Source organism: Ostrinia furnacalis, unplaced genomic scaffold (genome assembly GCF_004193835.3).
Source record: "Ostrinia furnacalis isolate ACB-3 unplaced genomic scaffold, ASM419383v2 OfSCF3015, whole genome shotgun sequence".
In the NCBI taxonomy this organism is placed as follows: domain Eukaryota; kingdom Metazoa; phylum Arthropoda; class Insecta; order Lepidoptera; family Crambidae; genus Ostrinia; species Ostrinia furnacalis.
This window is the reverse complement of record NW_021133254.1, coordinates 194,984-218,091: the sequence shown is the minus strand read 5'-3', so window position 1 is coordinate 218,091 and position 23,108 is coordinate 194,984. Positions and strand designations below refer to the sequence as shown.

At 34.2% G+C, this 23,108-nt stretch overlaps 2 protein-coding genes across 5 annotated transcripts; one reads left to right on the top strand and one right to left on the bottom strand.

Moving 5' to 3' along the window:
• Positions 1 to 792: 792 nt before the first annotated feature.
• LOC114357001 (transmembrane protein 120 homolog) lies at positions 793 to 15,856 on the top strand. Of its 4 annotated transcripts, XM_028310416.1 has the most exons (9): positions 793 to 981; positions 1,401 to 1,519; positions 2,361 to 2,534; positions 2,632 to 2,724; positions 2,883 to 3,100; positions 3,469 to 3,692; positions 4,191 to 4,280; positions 11,170 to 11,322; positions 15,718 to 15,856. In XM_028310416.1, exons 1-9 carry the CDS (start codon positions 919 to 921, stop codon positions 15,760 to 15,762), a joined length of 1,179 nt encoding a protein of 392 aa, XP_028166217.1. In that variant the 5' UTR covers positions 793 to 918; the 3' UTR covers positions 15,763 to 15,856. The 4 variants fall into 4 exon arrangements, with proteins under 4 accessions (XP_028166217.1, XP_028166219.1, XP_028166220.1 ...); XM_028310418.1 differs by lacking the exon at positions 1,401 to 1,519; XM_028310419.1 differs by lacking the exon at positions 11,170 to 11,322.
• A 180-nt stretch (positions 15,857 to 16,036) lies between these two features.
• On the bottom strand, positions 16,037 to 22,310 carry LOC114357000 (uncharacterized protein DDB_G0283697). Its single transcript, XM_028310414.1, has 7 exons — positions 21,971 to 22,310; positions 21,638 to 21,866; positions 21,208 to 21,402; positions 20,855 to 20,923; positions 20,554 to 20,708; positions 20,364 to 20,472; positions 16,037 to 20,152 (listed from the first exon to the last, which is right to left on the bottom strand). Exons 1-7 carry the CDS (start codon positions 22,048 to 22,050, stop codon positions 16,487 to 16,489), a joined length of 4,503 nt encoding a protein of 1,500 aa, XP_028166215.1. The 5' UTR covers positions 22,051 to 22,310; the 3' UTR covers positions 16,037 to 16,486.
• Positions 22,311 to 23,108: the final 798 nt, after the last annotated feature.

Genomic DNA, 23,108 nt, shown 5'->3' with positions numbered 1-23,108 from the left:
AAATACTTTAACACATTGTGAANCCAAACCCTTAGTATTGTCTCTTCGACAAATACTTTAACACATTGTGAACCACTTTTCTTTCACGACTATAAAAATATTTTAGCAATTTAATTCATAAAACCAATTGCGCACATTTAAAATAAACTTTGTTTACACTTTGACAGCAATAGACTGACATGCAAGGTGACATGTCAATGAAGTTTTCAGTTACTGTTGCCATTAAAAGAAATTAGTATAGTTCCAAAATACTGGACTGTCCTGTCGATGACATTGACAGTGGGGCGCCACCGTCAATACCGGATCGCTGGTTCAGATTTTTGCCATGTTGGAAACCATATAGTTGAACGATGGTAGCGCCCCCCTGTCATTGAGTTTGGCGGGACAGTTCAGCGTGGGTCATCTATACCATTAGTTTTCCGCAACATGGCGAAGGTTTTTATGTTCCTGGTCAGGCTATATATGAGTAATTTAAGCGCCACTAAAGGGTTTATTCGATACGAATGATTTGCACAGACAGTTTCAGTTGGATTGGATTGCCCCTTTTCACCATCCCGATGGCAAGCCCGAAGGAGGTAGATCACAGATTTACTATGTGGAACAGATGGGAGTAAAGGATTGGGTATTGAAAAATATTTGGGTCGCTTTGCTGTTTGCTTTCTACTTTCCTGATTACGTAAAAAACTTATTAGATCGGTCTGAAAAACCAAAAACGAAACCCAAAGCTGTAAACGAATATAAAAAAATATACTATCAATATGACATTGACAGCTCTTTCCTGTCAGTCACCTGCTGCTAGTTGTCACTGTGACAGTAGAATGAGAGCTCATTTTTTGGGAATGTGGATAGAATTTTGACGGAATTTCTATAAGCTTCGCGTGGCTAAAGTAGTGACCGGTATTCTGGATTATCCAAAACATGGATGTGGAAGAGTGTCTCAAGGAATGGGAGGATTTGTCAGCGGACTATAAGCGCCTCGAGGTAACGACTGATTTCCAAATGGTGCCACCAATGCATTCAACATAATTGCTCATTTCCACTTGGTTCTGATTTATTGTTTACTCAGACATTGTTCTTTGTCTTGGAACTAAATAACAATAAAGGAAATAATGTTTAAGCATTGTCAGTAGTCATAGAATCGATTTATAGAATCCTGTAGTTAACACACATTATTTACAGTATTTTAAACTTTTCCAACGTTACCTCAAATAACAAAAGTCCGTTTTGTTTCAAGTATAAATTATTCCATTCTATCAATAGCAGGTAAAATATTTTCCCTTTATTGAAATTGATCTTTAAATAATATTGATTTTTGATACCTAAAACATATTGTTTCCTCATTCTGTGTCAGATTTATTATTGAATTTATAACTGAATGATAAAAATATTGGTGCTTCCAGACGGTAAATAAAGAGTATGTCACGAAGTTGGAGGAAGTGGGTGAGCTCCAGGCTACGTGCATGAAGGAGATCACTCACCAGAAGTATCGTATGTCTATTATCGCAAATGCTCTCAAAAGGTCAGATCAATTATGTTCGCTTTGATAAGGATAGTTTCCGTATTTGTGTTTACTTGTAAACATTTCGTAACTAATAACTTGAGAATATAAGGAACATTAATAGTTTTCAACTGAAATTCTTCTTTGAATTACATAATTAAGTAATAAATAAAGATATACGTTCGAGGCTTAACATCATTATCAGTATCTCGGGAGGTGGCAAGATAAAAATATTTAATTTTATGCCTTACCTATACTGATAAACTTTAATAAAATATAGAAACAACATTTTTGTTAATTAGTGACCGTAAAAAAATATTCTGAAACAAGATGCCACAGCGGAAAGATATAAAAGAATAAAGTTCTTTCCATAATTGGAAAAAATATCTTTATGATTATGATCTAAATAAATGTTTATTTATAGGCTGGCACAGTTATGATAAATGTAGGTTTTTATTGCTTAATATTGAAGCTGATATCTGTCTATCTACCTATTAATTTATCTACCTAGGGATTATGATCCAATGATAATACAAAATTACATCGTTCTTGGAAGATTAGTTTTGTTCCCAACTACTTATGTGTGTGTGGTTTTAAAATAGGCCTTATCTGCTGAACCAATTTGAATGAATTTTTGTATTGAAATAGGTGTGACCTTGGGGAAGGACAGTGACCTTTTATTAAAATTATTACTTTTGAATGAAAAATACAAGTAAATAAATAGTACACAACAGACTTTCTGTGACAGATTTTAATCCCTGCAGACAAAAGCTAGGCCAGAAGTTAAATTATTATACTTATTTTTTACATTAAAGTATTATCAGTCTTCCATAAATGTCTAATAATGTTTTTTTACAAACAGATTTGATAAGAAGGGTATTACAAAAGATGAACGACTTGCCAAACTGGAAAAAGAGATAATGAAAAGAAAAGCCATGCTGCATGAAATCAATACCACACTGCCCAAACAGAACAGCCTGTATCTCCGTATTATACTTGGAAATGTCAATGTTTCTATTTTGAATAAAAATGACAAGTAAGTAATGATATTGAAACCCAGAGCCTTGGTCATTTTGTGTGAAATGCACCCATATTCCCCGAGCATTTATATGAAACTGAATTTTACTTTTCAGGTTTAAGTACAAGGATGAATACGAGAAATTCAAACTGATATTGAGTGCAATAGCATTCGTTCTTGCTGTTGCAAATTTGTACATAGATTTCAGGTGAATATTTCTGCCATTTACAATCTATACACTGACTAGCTTATGTTGTTTAATTAGATGTCATTTTGCAATAAAAATGTACCTATAGTTTAATTTATAAAAATTGAGAACTATTTCTTCATTCATCATAGGCACATAAATATATTCTTTTTTTTCAGACCGCTGCAACTGATACTGATATTCTTGTTGGTATGGTACTACTGCACGTTGACGATACGCGAGAGCATTCTGAAAGTGAACGGATCGAGGATAAAGGGCTGGTGGCGGCTTCACCACTTTATTTCCACCATTGTGTCTGGGATACTCCTCATTTGGCCCCAGAACGAGGCGTGGGAAGAGTTCCGGCACACGTTTATGTGGTTCATCGCTTACATAAGTGAGTATGAGTAGTTTTTTTGTTTTAGGTAATTAATAATAATAAGATTGCATTAAATCTATACCTTACTTGAGATCTTACATCTCAAAAATAAAAGGTGGCCTGCTTGCCTAAGCGCACGTCAATATATCATTTTATCGAGACGATAAGATTATATCGTGGCGCGCATTCTAGGCCGGCAGGCGTAAAATTCACGTTACGTCACTCGATAGTTAGTTTTGCGACTAGTTTTCAAAGTAATATCAAATACTTGCCAATTATCCAGCTAACATCCTTTTATAACATCCCAATAGTTACCTAGCAGCATACTTATTATCTTTTTTGCGTAATTTAATGTTTACTACAGTGCTGTTTCGTTACATTTTCAGGTGTCGTTCAATTCATGCAGTTCAGATATCAAAGCGGTGTGCTATACAGGCTGAAAGCTCTGGGAGCACGGCATAACATGGACATTACCATTGAGGGCTTCCACTCATGGATGTGGCGTGGATTGTCGTACTTACTGCCATTTCTGTTCGGCGGATATGTATTCCAACTTTACATTGCATACACCCTGTATAATATCAGCTTCCATCGGAGTGCGACGTGGCAGGTATGTGCAACTTTATTTAAATATCTACGTGTCGCCAACTTAAATGTCCTAGTTCACATGCTATAGAATAGTAATGACTCTCGAAGCAAGGCTTTAATTTTATAACGTCATTTCTTGTGACACTGGCAAGCTATTTAAGTTGGTGGCACATTTATTAAAAGTATTCAACTTTCTTTAGCATAGTGTGATTGCATAATAACTCTGTGAGGTAAGGTATTGTGTGAAAGTTAATCATTTTAGTAAGGTACTGAAACATTATCTATCGTAAGCGAAATAAATAGATTTTGACAGAGTTAAAGTACTAACAATACAAAATATAACGATGATAACGAAGAAAAAAACAGTCCCCTTACTCAAATGACCACCTTTTATCACAGAAAAGTTGCTTAGTTGTCTATAAGAAACTTATTTTAAAGAGCATAGAGCTCATAGGAGCTTTAAAAATGGACTCTAATTCTCGAATATAAAACATGTTTCCCCCCAACAAACAAACAACAGGTGCCAGCTTTAAGCATGTCGTTCCTGTCGCTCGGAATCGGCAATACGCTGACTACCCTCATAGTGATACCGCAGAAACTCAACGAGCAGGTACTGTGAGAGTGCCCGACTGCAGAAACCTTCACTGCACGCATTTATGTATGTGTGTCATAGTAGTAGCGATTGTCTGGTAACAGTGAACGAACAAAGAATAATGGCAACCCCTAAAATAGAAACTTGTCACACACACTGCACTGACAATGGTTGCGTTTGGCGGAAAATAGCGCTGGCTAGCGCTAGTAAGTAAAGTGGCGGCGTTTTAGCGGTAAGTGCTGTCACTGTCAAAAAAATGTATGGGATAACGCACAGCCCCCCTAGACAAAACGCACTTTTTGATCGAATCGAAAATCGAATCCGTCACAACTCCATACAAAAAAGGGGCTTTTCGACCACTTTTCGACTGGTTTGCGATTATAATTTGCACTTTGTCTAGACCCACAGATATCGTGACTTTTGAAGTTTAGCAAACGTGTCCTAGCCGAAAACATGTTAAAGTTTCGGCGGTTCTCATGGCGATCGCCATGTTGCTAACAATTTCTAACAAGCGATATTTTCCGCTAAACGCAGCCAATATTAAACTCAGTTTTTAATTTGAGCCAGTAATTTGAAGTTAGACTGTCACTTTGTAATCTTAGTGAACGAAATTTTTCTTTTTCTTTTATTTATGATCAGAGACTAAATTGCAATATGATTACTGTTATTTTCTTTGGTTCGAATGTTATATTAGTAAAATTACTGACCAGATTTAAATTAGGTAACGGGGTCTATATGGCAAAGACAAATAGATTAGGTGGTTGACACAATTTACCAACAATCTAACCCAGAAAACCAAAAGGTTGTGAATCTGTGTCAAAATTGGGTGAAAATAGATCAGATCCATCCAATTTGCTATAATACTTTTTTCGTTCACCGTTATATCGATGTTCTAACAAGAAAACGATGAAATTTATGGTAATGGTATGGTAAGGTATGACGAACTTAGTCAATTTAATAAAAATAATATATGTAGGTATAGCCTGACCAGGAACATAAAAACCCTCGCCATGTTGCGGAAAACTAATGGTACTAATTTCTTTTAATGGCAACAGTAACTGAAAACTTCATTGACATGTCACCTTGCATGTCAGTCTATTGTTGTCAAAGTGTAAACAAACTTTATTTTAAATGTGTGCAATTGATTTTGTGAATTAAATTGCTAAAATATTTTTATAGTCGTGAAAGAAAAGTGGTTCACGATGTGTTAATGTATTTGTCGAAGAGAAATACTAAGGGTTCGGACAATATTTTCATTGAATAATGTTTCCGACAAAGGTTGTCAAATTGACTGACATGTTTATCGTATAGTACAGTCCACTATGAAAATTAGCTGTAGTCTGTTTCAACTACCTATTTTAAAGTTTTTTGTCACTTTCTAAGTTTTGAATTTTATGGAATTGGGAAAGAAGTACCGAGTTTGAAGCGTTCATGAGCAGACATTGCAGTTGAATATTCAAGTTCTGAATTTGATTATTGATGAATAATAAAATAAATCCTACTAGCTCGATTGATGGTTTCATTTAATTTATTTAAACCAGGTTACCTTTAATAATATTTTTCGTTAATTTATGAAAATATCAAATTAGCCCGTAATCCTGAATCCTGATAAATAAATTTAGCCTATTAATTCAACACATGTACGACTGTACTCAGTGTTGCACTATCAAATGCAATTGAAGCGCCTCTATGCCAGGGTTTTTATGTTCCTGGTCAGGCTATAGTTGTTTATAAAATTACTGTCGTTTTCTTCTTGGACAACTTCAGTATATTTAGAAAATGTTAGTACCGAATTTGAACGCATAAATGCCCATAACTCCGCGTAAGTGCTGCACCCATTAAATACTTTGTGATTTTATTATTGGTTATTTCCTACTAACATTTTAACTACATATTTGCATGTTTTTTTATTTCCTAATTACCATGTCTATTTTATATTTCTTTATTACTTTGGCTGTCTGGTGTGTAGTGGCGCTACCGATTTAATGTTAATAGCTTTGAATCAAGAGTCAATAATTTTTTAATGTTGATGAAAAACCTAAAGAGGAACAAAGCTAATTGCCATACACACACCCATAAAAAATAATGTAAATCTTTCTAACATAATGAAATGATTCACAGGATTAAACAAAGAAAAATGATGGTGGCAGCACTTTCGCAGACAGTTATATTTATGTATAATGTATAAGTATGTAGTAAATATTTCACGTGGACCAACCTAGACTATCTATCACCTAGCTTTTGGAGCTACAAGAAAAAAATATTAAAATAAAAATTCGGATCATTAGATAAGTTGGTGAGATTTTAAAATTAGGTTATTTCCCATCGCCCAATTCAAATGCTAGGTGGTAGACTAGTAAACTTTTAGTTTGTTTGTCTATTTATAATTTGCATTGTCTAAAATAATTGTTTTAAAACAGATATTTTAGCGCTATTATAAAGTACGTAATATGTTTATAATTTTAATTGTAGTATAGCTCCAATCGAACTAAAACGAACAAAAACGCACGAACTCAATAATGAGTCATATGTCATAGACTCGTTTTTCTAGATGCTATAAAATAGAAATTCTCATCATGTTTTGAAAATTATACTTAAATACAAGTACTTTGACAGGTCACTGAAACTATACTGTTTCACAATAAAATTAGAATGCAAGAACATTACTAATATTATGATGTAATTTTACTGTTTTTTTATTATACCTAGAACACATACTTATTACGCAGTGTTCAACGATGATGATGATGATGGATATTATGATTTTAGTTATATGATTTAGATTATATATGTGTATTTGCTAATTTTATTTTCTACTTTTGTGAATGTATGTATTTATATGTATAGTAGTATGAAGTATCACAATTAAAAGAGATCTAGAGTTGTGCCAAAATGAATCGAATACTTAGATTTATAATATTAGTCTAAACAAAGTTTGCATGAATGGTTTATTTATTGCATGATGTGAGAGTCTCGTAGTTAATTATATTATATGGTAATTTATTGTTGAGAATTCTAGCAATCTATGCTGTTATACAGGGTATGGTTTTGTAAAATAACGCACATCTCAGGGGACACTGATGCCAAAAAAAATATTTTAAAAAAATCATGGAAATGTCCATGAAATCAATGGTATTATTACGCGGGCTAACTATAGGACAAGTCCCCCCGCTTTCCCAAGGCGGCGTTCGCATGTGCTCGATGGTGTTGCGGGGTACGCGGGGGTGGTGGGGGCGGTAATAAGCGCCGTCTTGAAAGTTTTAGGAGACGTTTGAACAAGGTTTTTACTTTCATGTATACTACCACCCTTTAGATGGGCGTTGTTTTTCAAAACCACACCCTGTATAGCGGTCCATTTATTTATTGCACATTGTCAAGTTGGGTGAGCCTGTATAAATCGTCTCTAATGATAGGAAATCGCATAGTATGAGCAGTTATAGTGGAATGTAGTTATTATTGTGATTTCGTAACGAATGATTACAATGTAGCTAGGGATAAACGTTCAAATGGAGATGCATAAGTAATTCACGCTTTAATTACGCGAAAATATATGGCACCATATTAATCACCACTCGGTAGCCACTTAAAAAATTGTAGTTTCACAGTTGCGCACGAAGTTACGTGATTCTCAAATGAGGGTTTCCTTAATTGCGTTCAACAGTTGGCACCCCTGACTGACGAGTGGTCCATGAAAGACCTTTTACCTTACTCGACAGTGGCGCCAATTTGGTGGTTGCACCTATATTATATCGCGCCATCACCAGATGGCGCGGCTATAATATAGTCTATTTTATGACTAGAATTTTAAAACGATCATAAACGATGCTCAAACAAAACTATATTTTAACCAATCAATAACAGGCTAAAATCTAATTAAATGAAAATATATCCTACCATGTCGTGCTTTCTATTTTATCAGGGCTTAGATTTTCTACACCAGCTATTAAATTGCGTTTTAAAAGGCACAAATATTGATTGATTTGGTATTTGATTTTGTTTATTAGTTCGGTTTTTCTGTGATTATTTTTTGTATACCTACCTATTTGTTTTTCTTAGTTAATACAGTTTGTGGCTCAACCATTGTACGTTTTTAAACGAAGGCAGATCGACTAATGTTAAAAATATTGTAAGCGTTCAAATCAAATAACCAAGATAATATTGTTTTAAAATCATTGATTAATTAAGAACAGGACTAGTCATATTTCTGTCAAGGCATATTTTATAGCTTGAATGTATATTTGGAACTTAATGTAACCTATCTATGAATAACTAGTAATGTTAGACAAATGTCTAAAATTCGAATATCTTTGTCAAATTAATTTTAATTATATGAATTAGTTATAATCTCATTTATTCCTAACAAACACTTTACCTACTACAATGTAAAAATATACAACGTGTCCCAAAATTCAAGGATCGGATGAAGCTGGCGTCGCTGGATGGACATAGTCATGACTACTTTAGGAAAAATAAGGAAAAAAATCTATCTCAATTATTTTTTAAGTTACGTAATAAATTACGAAATTCTTTGAAAATTGACACCCCTTATGATATTTTACATTACCACGACCACCATTTTTCAAATATTTCTGTTTTTTTTTTGTATCGACAACTGAAGTAGTGCTGCTGTCCACCCCAACTCTTAAAACCCCCAGAATCCTTGCAGTTTTTACACAAAAGTTAATCAAAATATGTTATTGCCTTAAAATTTTCAACGATTTTTACTTTCACTCCACTTTGACTCATCGTTTTGTAAAAAAAAAGTATGAACACTACTGCGGCAAGTTTTTTACAAAGTTGACGCAACTATCCAAGATTCCAAAATGGTATAATACTCTAAGAAACCTAGTCGCAAAAAAGATATGCGTACCATTTTTACAAGCACTTCGCTTGTTAGTTAGTATAGGGATAAATCTTGCAACTGAATTTAAAACCAGTTCTCCTCACTTCAACTGGCATTGGATTCAACATCGGATTCTGACACTTTTACAGTTATGATACCATGAATATCAGTTTATGGTCCTAATTATTTTTATTTTATTTACGACCTTCGACCAGTTGGACACTTTAGATATCTTCTTGTAATAGTGTCAAACTGTCAATATCTTTTTAGCTTTTAACGCAAATCTAGTCTTCAAAGCAGTTTAATCGATTTATTTTATTTTCAAAATCGATATTTTATTGTCTATGATGGCCGCAGGAACATCACTATACATGGACTCCCAGCAATAAAGTACGGTAATGCCTCGTACAGATTTTATCGGCAAAAATTATGGAACTTGATAGGTTTTAGACCATGCCACGCACCAAAACGTCCGGAAGTTGTAATAGTATTATAGAATAAACGTTAAAAGACTTATTTATTTAATTTTTCAATGCTTAAGTGTCCATTAGAATGAAAGGGTGCTTAATGTATTAAAAAAAATAGAAAATAATTATGATGGGTTAATGTTTTTGGGCGGTTTTTTAGGCGGTTTCTGACAATGTCCTTTGGTATACTTATGTAAATACGATGAAAACGCAATATTATGGTACCATTGAGCTGAATGGAGACTGGAGGTGGCCATAGGAACGAAACGGCGGAATTGCATCTAGTTTGGGTTCGTTGGATTTGTCTTTTCGAGCACTTTAGTGCTAGATGATGTCCAGGGTCCTGATGATGAAGTCAATTATAATTTTCAAACGAAGTCGAGCTTGTTTTTAAAAAAGTTTTTTTTTATTACAACTTTATTTTAAACTTTTTAGTTGTTTCTCAATCTCATGGCACAAGTGCTCGGGAAGACAAATCCAACGAAACCATACTCGATAAGCTTCCGCCGTTTCGTTTAGGAGTTCCTATGGCCAGCTCCTGCCACCTCTTGACTTCATCATCAGGACCCTGGACATTCTAGCACTAAAGTGCTCGAAAAGACAAGTCCAACGAACCCAAACTAGGTGCAATTCCGCCGTTTCGTTAAGAGTTCCTATTGCCACCTCCAGACTCCATCCAGCTCAATGGTACCATAATATTGCATAATCATCGTACTTACACAAGTATACCAAATTTCAGCTCAATTGGTTAAGGAGAACTGGTTTTAAATTCAGTTGCAAGATTTATCCCATACTAACTAACAAGCGAAGTGCTTGTAAAAATGGTACGCATATCTTTTTTGCGACTAGGTTTCTTAGAGTATTATACCATTTTGGAATCTTAGATAGTTGCGTCAACTTTATAAAAAACTTGCCGCAGTAGTGTTCATACTTTTTTTTTTACAAAACGATGAGTCAAAGTGAAGTGAAAGTAAAAATCGTTGAGAATTTTAAGGAAATTACATATTTTGATTAACTTTTGTGTAAAAACTGCAAGGATTCTGGGGGTTTTAAGAGTTAGGGTGAACAGCAGCACTACTTAAGTTGCCGATATAAACAGAAAAACAGGAATATTTGAAAAATTGTGTTTGTGGTAATGTAAAATATCATAAGGGGTGTCAATTTTCGTCGAATTTCATAATTTATTGTGTAAGTTAAAAAATAATTTAGATAGATTTTTTCCTTATTTTTCCTAAGGTAGTCATGACTATGTCCATCCTGTGGCGTCGGCTTATCCTTGAATTTTGGGACACGTTGTATAAATGTAGGTTAAAACAAATATATTTAGGTAGTAAAAGTAAGTTCTGCTTAACATAATATCTCAGGATTAACATGAAACATTATTATTACACTTTGATTTATATCAAACCATTTTTAATTCTACGCGTAGGAAATACAATGGTTAATTGTGATGTTAGTACTTACACGTTTACTGTACTGATTTCTTTTGATATTAATTTGTAATTTGTTGATTTATTGCTTCGCTAAATTAATAAATTGTTTTTAGTTTAATGATGCTTTGTGATTTCTTTTTATTTACATTTGCGACATTCGACAGGTGCCTTACCTAGCGGTTTTGTTCCTTATGTTGCACTGTTTCAACATGTACACAATACTGCAGACTCTGAAAAAGAAAACGCAGAGTAGCATGAAGCTCCGTTATAGGTTGCGCGCCATCGCATACCGCCTCTCCAATGAGCTCGCCGTGCTGGTACGTGCACAGATTGTTTTTAGGGTTAAACAAGCCGCATATTCCAACGAACTTTGTCTAGTGCTTATTGGTTATACAGTGTGTCCGGGCATGTAGTGATCAAACTTTAAGGGCGTAATCTATGGACAATTTTATCGGTGAAAATATTTTAAATTTGGGGCTTGACCCATTTCTCGCATATTTACAAGGATTTAAGTTTTTAATTTTAAGTTTTCACCTCTTCCTTCAAAAACAAGTGATAGCGTGGGTCGTTTAACATTATTAAGCAAAAATTTTATATCATGCGATAGCCAATAAAATTTTCTATTAGTAGAAGTAGAAAACAGATACAAGTTTCATAAATTTTAAGGGTGTAAGAATGGATTTAATTAGAAATAAACATGATTTTTTTCACATCTTTTTCAGTTATTTCCCAACACAAGAAAAACCAGGTCGTTAAGGTATGTTTTATTTGCATTTTATTATTAGTATTTGAGCTATTCTACAAAACGAATGTAAATTTATTAGTCTACGTCTATTAGTTTCGACGTAATTGTTGAATAAAGATACCATTCTACAAAACGAATGTAAATTTATTAGTCTACGTCTATTAGTTTCGACGTAATTGTTGAATAAAGATACCTCTTCCCAGTGGTTTCCATAGCGCACGCGACATGCGAAAATGCACTGCCTGAAAGAATCACACAACCTATTCCGATTACTATGGGAACCGCTGGGAATGGGTATCTCTGTTCAACAATTACGTCGAAACTAATAGACGTAGACTAATAAATTTACATTCGTTTTGTAGAATGGCTCAAATACTAATAATACAATGCAAATAAAACATACCTTAACGACCTGGTTTTTCTTGTGTTGGGAAATAACTGAAAAAGATGTGAAAAAAATCATGTTTATTTCTAATTAAATCCATTCATACTCCCTTAAAATGTATGAAACTTGTATGTGTTTTCTACTTCTACTAGTAGATAATTTTATTGAGTATCGCATGATATCAAATATTCGCTTATTAATGTTAAGTTACCCACGTTTTCACTTGTTTTTGAAGGAAGAGGTGAAAACTAAAAATTAAAAACTTAAATCCTCGTAATTTTGCGACAAATAGGTCAAGCCACAAATTTGAAGTATTTTCATCGATAAAATTGTCCATAGATTACGCCATTAAAGTTTGATCACTACAAGCCCGGACACACTGTATAAATGTTACGGTTAAAGTGATAAATGTGAAAATTATGAATAATCGCCGGTTATTATGAATAATTACCACATGATTTGGTAAATGTGATTAATATAAGATCATTTATGTGTGTATAAAACTAAATAGGCGGCTTAGGGGTGGCCCAAGGGCCACCCCCGCGGCACCCTAACCTATTTTTCACTTTAAATCAAAACAATGTGTTATAGGCATTATGGTAAAGTAATGTAACGCAAGAAACAGTCCAAACTCATTTTGCCAAATTATATTAATATATGATATCAAAACGTTTAAAGTGTGAGGCTGTACATGAGCGCTGTACACGAGCCGGTGTTCTCTTTTATGATAGTCGTTAGTACTAANAAACCAGGTCGTTAAGGTATGTTTTATTTGCATTTTATTATTAGTATTTGAGCTATTCTACAAAACGAATGTAAATTTATTAGTCTACGTCTATTAGTTTCGACGTAATTGTTGAATAAAGATACCTCTTCCCAGTGGTTTCCATAGCGCACGCGACATGCGAAAATGCACTGCCTGAAAGAATCACACAACCTATTCCGATTACTATGGGAACCGCTGGGAATGGGTATCTCTGTTCAACAATTACGTCGAAACTAATAGACGTAGACTAATAAATTTACATTCGTTTTGTAGAATGGCTCAAATACTAATAATACAATGCAAATAAAACATACCTTAACGACCTGGTTTTTCTTGTGTTGGGAAATAACTGAAAAAGATGTGAAAAAAATCATGTTTATTTCTAATTAAATCCATTCATACTCCCTTAAAATGTATGAAACTTGTATGTGTTTTCTACTTCTACTAGTAGATAATTTTATTGAGTATCGCATGATATCAAATATTCGCTTATTAATGTTAAGTTACCCACGTTTTCACTTGTTTTTGAAGGAAGAGGTGAAAACTAAAAATTAAAAACTTAAATCCTCGTAATTTTGCGACAAATAGGTCAAGCCACAAATTTGAAGTATTTTCATCGATAAAATTGTCCATAGATTACGCCATTAAAGTTTGATCACTACAAGCCCGGACACACTGTATAAATGTTACGGTTAAAGTGATAAATGTGAAAATTATGAATAATCGCCGGTTATTATGAATAATTACCACATGATTTGGTAAATGTGATTAATATAAGATCATTTATGTGTGTATAAAACTAAATAGGCGGCTTAGGGGTGGCCCAAGGGCCACCCCCGCGGCACCCTAACCTATTTTTCACTTTAAATCAAAACAATGTGTTATAGGCATTATGGTAAAGTAATGTAACGCAAGAAACAGTCCAAACTCATTTTGCCAAATTATATTAATATATGATATCAAAACGTTTAAAGTGTGAGGCTGTACATGAGCGCTGTACACGAGCCGGTGTTCTCTTTTATGATAGTCGTTAGTACTAAGGATACATTATGAAATAATCACTAATAAATGTGATTAATTTATCACTTTTACCTCGCCTGTCGGTAATTATTCATAATAACCGGCGATTATTCATAATTTTCAATTTATCACATTAACCGTAACATAAATATCGCTAAATAATCATTGAATGAACTGGAATTCGCTATGTAACGTTTTTTTAAGAACATTAGCAATCATCATCGTTGCACTTTACATACCGAAGCTGTTCATACAAAATAATATTTTATTTGTATCATATTTAGGTCTATAACTGTGTCATAGCAGAGACAATGTTTAGTTGGAACTCGGTTTGGCTTGAATTACTTATTTTGCCTATGAAGCTCCACCCACTCCTTATGGGCGGAGCTTCGAATGCATGTTAGGTGCCGTCTGCTGCAGTATTGTCGTATATTTTATAAACATATGGATAATTGGATATGGATAATTTTATTATTATGGTCCTACTGGTGGTTTTATACATGTTTTGCTATTTAAAAATCCATGGTTGACTTATTTGACAAGACTACATTAAAATTATTTTGGTTTTATGAGGTTTACGTGGTTATCAATATGTATAATCGTGGTTATATATTATTGTATATGTGTATGTAAAGGGCTTATTTTTATCACAATTTACTGAATCAGGGTACGGAAATGTTAAACCTCATTTTAAATCTTAATAAAGTAACAACAATAAAACCACAATAAAATAGTCCTAGAGATAAACTTCATTTTAAATCTTAAAATACTAAAGTAACTAAATAATACATCATACTAGTAATTAAATAACAATACCTTCTAATTTGGCGTATCATCACTTAACTAAGTGGTGGAGGAATTCCATCCTAGCTAGTACTGTTAGCTCATCAGAAATAGACGACGCTCTGAAAGTAACATCTCTTTAGACGAGCTGAACATCTTGTAAGTTTCAATAAAAGTAACCTAGAAATCGCAGTTGTCCACCAGACTTCCAATATTATTAGTAGGTAGGTAGAGCGAGCGAAGAACCATTCACCATTTATTTGTAGTAACAGAGGTACCTAGTTGTTGAAAATTTTCATACATTTCGAAGAAGTTTCTCTACTCTAATATTGGGTGCGGATGTGTGCTGTGCCGTGATTGTGAAGTTTGAATTTTTTAAATGTTTATGTATTGATTTGTTAATGTTTTTTATAACTTTGGTTGAGTTATGTAGTGTCTGTCTGTGTACGTAGGACCCTCCACTAGCGCGACAGGTGTGAGGTACGGTGTTGGTAAGTAAATTAAATGTTAACGGGTTTTGGCTATCTTCCTATTAGGGATTAAGGTTTTCTATGGTTTTAAGGGTTGAACTAACTAATCCAATCCATTTTCCGTAATATGGTTCATTATTATCTGACTTATTTAGCAACATTTTGCACCTATTAGTTGAGTTTATTTCAAAAGTGCGAGCACCATACCAAAAATTAAAGGCACTTAGCATAAATGAATTCGTTAAGAAGACTTGAACACTAGCAATAGTATAGTAGCAAGTACATTAGCATGATTCAGTATTAGTAGGTTTAATTTTATGCATATATTATCATTCTTTCTTACATATGGTATAGGTTTTCCCAGTAAGTTTTAACGAAATTAATTTCCATTCTTTCATCCATCACCCAAAAAATATCCAAACGGAAATATCTGTTGGCCTAACTCATCTATGTATAAAATATTTTATACACAACTACTAAGGGTATTAATCTATGAATGCTTAAATAAGTATAATTTTTTAAACATTTGATAATTATTTACAGGAACAAAAATGGAGACAGAATAAATTGGAACCAAAATCAGAATAATGTTTTAATTGGTCTTTCTAAATGTGATTACTAAAACTGTTTTAAATGATGAATGGTTATTTCTCTAATGATTGTATAAATGAACTCAATACAGTTTATATTTTCGTATTTCATAATATTTGTAAGAATATGTATACTATGGTGTTATATCTCTTGTGTAAATATAGTTATTTAACAAAATATGTGTGGATGTTATTTTCCCTGAGAACCTACATTTTCAACTCATTTTTAGTCCTTGAACTTTAGTAAAGGTTTTTAAAAACAAACAGCATGGTATAATCACATATTTTAATATGTAAAGTAGTAAAGTTGATCCTACTGTCTAGGAACAAGCAGGATCACACGCATTTAATCTTAACCCAACAAAGGAAAAAAATAATTTTGTTATTGCTATTTAATTTATCATCTATATTTACATTACATCACCAAAACTAACTTCATTTTCTTAGGAAATAATAAATATACAAATTACGCTTGTATTATTCTAATAATAGATTAACATTGTATTTAATTGTCAACAGAAAAAAAATAATGCATTCTTAATTGTGAAAATTGTAATTGCAGATTTTTCAATCAGTCGGTAAACCATGCCAGGATAAGTATTTTCCTTATTATGTACATCACTATTAGTTGATTACATAAGCAAGATTTATACAAGTATTTAGTGCTAAATCAAGGTATTACATTAATGTAAAAATAGTTTAAATTGGGGAGGATTTTTTTATCAATCATCGTCAGGCTCTTCAGTTGTGTAGTTATTATCTTCATCTGAATGGTCACTGTCATTACTTACATCTAAACGTGGTTTCTTCACCAGAAGTCCCTGCTTCTGCAACTTCTCTATTGCTTCTAAAGTGTTCCGCTTTGAAGCACTCTGTTCACTAGACTCACATTTTTCTTCAACTTTTGAAGCTTTCATTTGACTAGTTTTCACTACTTTTAAACCAGACATGCTATTCAGCCTTTCCAGCTGTTGCGTGCTGGCGCTCATTTCCGATCTCATTTGTGTAGAAGTCACAACTTTGCTACCTTTGACAGTCTTCGTAGAGGAGCTAAAGTTAGATTTACTCATTTGCGAAGATGAATATTGAACAACTGCTTCACTGTTTTGGTCATTAGTAAAAGTCGGGATGTCAGATACAGGAATCAAAGATTCTTTCGGTTTTTTGAAACAGCTAAAATGTCCAGCAGGCTCATCAGTAGGCCTTTTTGTCGTATTCACTGCATGTGGGGACATTTTAAATTGTTTCTGTTGGTTTCCTGACGTCGAAGGTACAGCCTTCTTTGGGCCCGCCATTCTGGGGCGACTCATCCTTGCTGTATTCGTTGCCGGTCTTACAGGAACTAATTGGTTGCAGGGCCTCACAGGAACGATTTGATTTGATGGCCTTACTGGGACAATTTGATTGGAAGGCCGAATAGGAACAATTTGATTGGAAGGGCGAACAGGGACCATCTGATTGGAAGGTCTTACTGGAACTAGCTGATTAGACGGCCTGACGGGAGTGCCAATTGGCGGTCTATTAACTGCTGCACCCTTGACTTTAGTCCCCGCAGGAGGCGTTGCCTGCTTGACCGTAACACCCTGGAAATTTTTTACTTGATTGGACGACTTCATTCCTTGCACCCTTTGAAACGCCGTTTGATTACTTTGAACGTTTTGAACCTCTTGCTTAACAGTTTGGTTCACTGTTTTAATAGTTTTAGTAACAGTGGTCGTAATTTCTTGAATAACTGTTTTTGTTTGAAAGGTTTTAACAGTCACTTCTTTATTTACAGTATTTTGTTGGCTACATGAGGCGGTGTTCTGACTCACCGACCGAGCTATTTGTGATGCGTTCTTTATTTTTTTGTTCACGGCAGTTTCCACCGCATCTCGAGTTTCGGGTTTTGATTGCTTGAAAGGTTTTATCGAGAGATCAGTATTCAACATTGGTTTAGTTTGGTCAAGTTTAGGCGCTGATCCCTTTTTTTCAGACAGTGACTTGATGGTTATGTTTTTATTCATATTCTGTAAATTTAGCATTTGAGCTGTGATGTTCGTTGGCTTTTTGAGTGTACTGGATTTGATATGGTATTCGAGATCGGATAAGTTGCCATCAGGATCGTCGTCGAAGTCATGGTCATCATCGTCGCTGTGTGGTTCTGCAGGAGACGTTACAGGGGCAATTTCATTCATGTCTACTTGATCCGCCATATCATCATCGCTCATTCCGTTATCTTCAGTTATTTCTGATATTTTTACGCCGCCTTTGTAGGAGTCAGAGTCGCTGTCGCCGGCGTTGTCCGGATCTTCATCGAACGTGTCTTTGGGGTCTTGGTCTTTACCAGACTTAACTGATAGACTTGGGGAAGGTATCCCCGATTTAATTGTAATATGTTTACTCAATCCCTTCAAAGTCTTTTGAAGATTATCATTTTTTAGTGCTTGCGTCTGTTTGTTAGCAGGTATTAAATTATTCAATGTTTGGTTATCATCGTCTTCGTCTTCAGAAAATTGAGATAAGGAAAAAGGTACTTTACTAGGCATTTTCTCAACTTTTATTTGTTGAACATTATTTTTTCTCAATGGCGGTCCTTGCTGATTTATACTTTTTACATTGACACTTTGACTGATATTTTTTAATTTCTCTATGGATTTAATAGGTGTATTTTCACTTACTTTTGGTTTTGAAGGGGGAGTGTTAATCGAAGGTACTTCATCGTCAGAATCATCAATATTAAAAATTTCTACTTCTTGTTCCTTTTCTTCTTTCTTGACTAAGTTTGGAACAATAGTTCTCTTAATGGGTGCATTACTTTCTTGCACCTTGTTTTTTATTGTGCTAACCGGTTTTGCTGTGACATTAGATAGATGTTTTAGGAGATCAATATTAGATGATTTTAAAGTCTCTTTCTCATTAGTAACTTTCAGGTTTTGAAGGGTTTTTGTGGCTGGTGAAGATTGCGACTTAGAATCTAGATTTTTAGATAGAGAAGTTCCTTTATTTGCGTTTGAAACATTAAGTACTGATGTATTTTTTTCTAATGTATTATTGGTTTCTTCTTCATCATCCGAATCCATATCTTTATCATTTTTCGGCGAATGTGACAAAGATTTGATCGTAATGTTCTTACTCAACTTTTTCAAATGTTCTAATTTATTTAATGTACTTTCATTTTTTTCCTTAACCGGTTCAGGGTAGATTTCTTTTTGTTTTTCAGGCGTCTGTATTCCGTCTTTTTCATCTAAATCGGAATCATTTTGTGGTTCAAGAAAACTAGAATCTTTTTGTTCAGTAGGTGTTGGCGCTGGCGAAGCTGGAGCAGATCCTTTTTTGGAAGAAACTGGTTTAATTGTGATCAGATGACTTAAGTGTTTCAGAGCATTAAGAGTATTGTTCTGATCTACAGGACTTTTTGAGTTCCTTTCTAAATCACATTCAGTCTTATCTTCAGTATTATTTATACTTCCATTTTTTGCGGTAATTGCATCTTCCATGTTAGAAATCGTCGAACAAGGAGGCTTTTCAGAAATAAGCTTATTTTTAGAATGTAGCGGTATGACGGTTTTCTGGGTTATATTCTTTTCTTCATTAAAATTGTCTTTTTCGACATGGTCATGGTCATGCCTATCTTCATCGTCGTCACTTTTATTACTTGCACTAGCCTCTTCTTTCTTAGGACAGATAACATCATTGTGCACACTATCATCACGGTAATTATTTTGTGCTATTGTTTGCGCCGTTTTAACTTTCGATGTTGATTCTTCCTTGGCTTCATTTTCGGAAGATGTAGTTTCACTTGGCACATTAACATCGCACTCTACTTCTATGTTCTCTGGTGTCGGTCCTCTTTCACCGACATTTGTTTGGTCTTCACTGGTTTTAAAGGATTTATCGTTCTCTTCAGATTCCTCAGCATTTTCTTGAGATGAAATCTTTTTAACGATTTTTATTTGATTATTGCTCTGATTGATCAACTTTGATAAAACTTCATCAGATGTGGACTGTATTTGTGTTGAGGATTTACTCTCAATTGCAGGTATTTTAGTTAGCACTTTATCCCCTACAACTATTTTCTGCAGCAATGGTTTTTTCGTAGGTTTCATTTTAACTATAATACCTTGCTTTTTAAGTTTCTCTAAATTTGATGACTCAAATGATTTGATTGCAGCCATTGTTGGTTTCTTTTGCTTTAACCTTTTTGTAACTACTTGTCTTGGAACTTCTTCTACACCCTGAAAGTCCAAACCTTCTCCAAATACATCTTTATTCATATTCAAAAATTCATTTAGTGTGATAGCAGACTTCTTTGATTTTTTATGTTTTTTGTGCTTTTTGGTTTTAACCCTATGTTCATCTTCAGTTTTGTCGAGGGAGTTACCAATAGCTCTCTCTAGAAATGTTTCCTGAAACAATTATTTTCTTTGATTTATCTATACTACAGGAGCAAAACATTACCAGATCCAAGATGTACCAGTAAGTACTGATTGAGTCTAAAAAAATCTTTTAAGGTTTGAGTGCAGTATGCAGTCTAGGCTATTTTGATTTGATAATATTCCTAAGAGTAATTTTGAATGCTTTAAAAACAACATTTGTGGTGCAAAATCAATTACTTACCACACCAACAGCTTGCATTTCACTTTCTATATCTTGGGGCTCAGCATTTTCAACTTTCTCCATTTGTGGTGGGACAGTCTCTAAAGAAAACTCTGTCAATTGCTCAAACCTAAAATAATTTACATTTATAATAAAACTGGCATTCATGTGATTCAAAAGGTTAATATAAATATTTATGTAGAATATTTACATTTCATTTTTCTCACTGTACAAGTCTTCTTTGCTGTGAAATGTAATGTGCAATTCATATGCATCTAAATGAAAGAAGATTGCATCACAGACTGGACATCGTAACACATCTTCAGGGCTTTGATTCTCATCACTGTGATCATCATTTATGTGTTTCTGTAAGTAAACAAGTTGAGTAATTTTATTATTAACTACAAACTAGTAAATTAAGATCTTAATTTTACTAATAATTCTTTTTAATTTTGCTCTTGATAGAGAAGATAAAAACATGCAGTGCATGACTCCAAAAAGTTAATACTTACATGTAAGTTAACTTTGTTGTCATATTCATCTCCACAAAAAGAGCAATAATATATTTGTAACACAACATTCTGTAAAATAAAATGAGGTCAATAAGTAAATAAAATTCATCAAAATTAATAATACACACTATTTAGCAGAACAATAGATTTTATTGCATAAAATGTAGCATAATACCAAAAGGTAAGTAAAGAAGTCTTTCAAGAAATTCAACAATTTTATACACAATATAAAAATTAGCAGCTACTGTGGTGAAGTGTGTGAGGGGTGAACATAGGGCAGTAGCGTCTGAGCTCTTTTTAGGATTATTTCATTTTAGTTATGCCTAAATGCCTGTAATTTTCTCAATAATTACCTGTGGGCACATCTTCAATTTTTTTGACTGACCAATACTAGGTAGGTCTGTGTCTTGTCTATGGAAAAACTTATTGTGGTATAACATAGCAGATGGCATGAAGAAGTCAACGTTACAAGCGTCACAGTGGAAGTGGCTGTCGTCTGTCTGCTCTGCATCCACATGATTTGATTGCAAATGCTTGTTGTATAGGTGCTGAAATTATAAAAATAAGTCTTATTTATTATTAATAGTATAAACATTCTACATCCAGTAAAAAACATCCAATACATTATCTATTCTATCAATAAACATCAATAAAGAAATAAAATTGCCACTGACTAAAACACACTGTGCATAGTGATAATAGAGATAAGAGGCAAGGGGGGAGAAGTGGGGAGGGGGCACAGTTCTTTATTACTGGTCAAAATCCACATAGACATAACCTCACCTTCATTGTAAATAGTTTTCCACACCAAGGACAGAAGTATTTCGCGTCGTGGTCAGGGTGCATCTTGTGTTTGTGAGTGATGGCTTTAGATATTGTAGGGAACATTTCGGAGCACACATCACAGCTAACCATTTCCACCTCTTCATTTTTTTTCGCAGCTGATGCTTGAGCCTCATTTTGTGGCCGGTTCTTTTTCAAACTTTGGTTAAACTTCGGATCACCATGTTTCCTGAAAATTATCAATGCTTCATCGTAAAAACGATAGGGTTTACCAATCTAATAACTATGTAATTTTTGTTTGATGGTAAATTTAGCAACTATAGATTTATGTACCTGAAGTGTATTTGTAAATCTTCCTTATTCACGAAGGTTTCCTTACAAAGTATACAATTGAATTCTTGTGTTGATGTCATTGTGGAAATTATAAGAAAATAAACTAATACGCGTCCGATCACACTGCACTCATCTTTGCTTTAATTTATAAACAGAACGTGTTTTCTAACTCATGCTACTTTACTAACTAGTTTTCTAATATTTTTCTCTGAAATGTATTAATCCTAGATTAATTACTTTATTAGAAATCCACACAAATCCATCCAAACAATCGCAAGCCATTTTACAATGCTACAACAATAATTTCATTTCCATTTTTGTTTGATCGTGGTTACGGATTTTTTGAAACTACTTTTGAATGTCACTTAGACCGATTGTCATTGGCCAGAAATAGTTTTGACGATTTCTATTGGTCATTAGAGATAGTTCTAAAAACTGCTATAGGCACTAAAAGCATAGTACCANTGTAGCAATTTGAGTTGTTCAGTTTTCCAATTTGTTAAACTCTTTGACCACCCCCACACTTCCATATTTCCAAGGTCATTTGTTGTACGTTTGGGGGTGGTAGTCCCGTCGCTGTGTCTATTAGTTTCTGTTCCAGGTTGAAGATCGTGTATGGGGCTGCTAACGCTCGCGACTTGAGGTCTGCACGCCAGAATACCTTGTGCCATCGTGGCACTACTAGAAGATAGGTTCCCGTTGCTGAATTGAGGTGATTGAGCACTTTCGGTATTAGGTATGGTGGGGGAAATACCCACCCTAGGGAGTAAGTCCAAATTTGAGAGAAGGCGTCGTGGAACAGTGCCTTTGTGTCGTAAAGATCTAGGGTCACGTAATTGTCTACTACGTGCGCTTGTCTCGAGGCGAATAAATCTATCAATGGTGTCCCGAATTTCCGAAATATTGTTTCTGTGCCTTGCACTATCAGATGCCATTCTGGTGGAGCTTTGTGTCGAGATAAGTGGTCGGCGTGACCGTTGTATAAGCCTGGTATGTGATGTACTATCGGGTTGATATGATTCGACTCTAGATAATGATACACTTCGTACGTAGCGTTCAATAGGAATTGAGATCGAGTTCCTCCTTGATTTTTTAGGTATGACACCACTGTTTGGTTGTCGCACTGGAATAAGGTTGT

Coding starts and splice junctions, on each gene's coding strand:
- LOC114357001 (XM_028310416.1), top strand. CDS start 919: ATGGATGTGGAAGAGTGTCTCAAGGAATGGGAGGATTTGTCAGCGGAC. Junction 2,535..2,631: donor ATTTTGAATAAAAATGACAA/GTAAGTAATGAT, acceptor TTTACTTTTCAG/GTTTAAGTACAAGGATGAAT. Junction 2,725..2,882: donor AATTTGTACATAGATTTCAG/GTGAATATTTCT, acceptor CTTTTTTTTCAG/ACCGCTGCAACTGATACTGA.
- LOC114357000 (XM_028310414.1), bottom strand. CDS start 22,050: ATGACATCAACACAAGAATTCAATTGTATACTTTGTAAGGAAACCTTC. Junction 21,867..21,970: donor GATTTACAAATACACTTCAG/GTACATAAATCT, acceptor GATAATTTTCAG/GAAACATGGTGATCCGAAGT. Junction 21,403..21,637: donor GAAAACTATTTACAATGAAG/GTGAGGTTATGT, acceptor TTATAATTTCAG/CACCTATACAACAAGCATTT.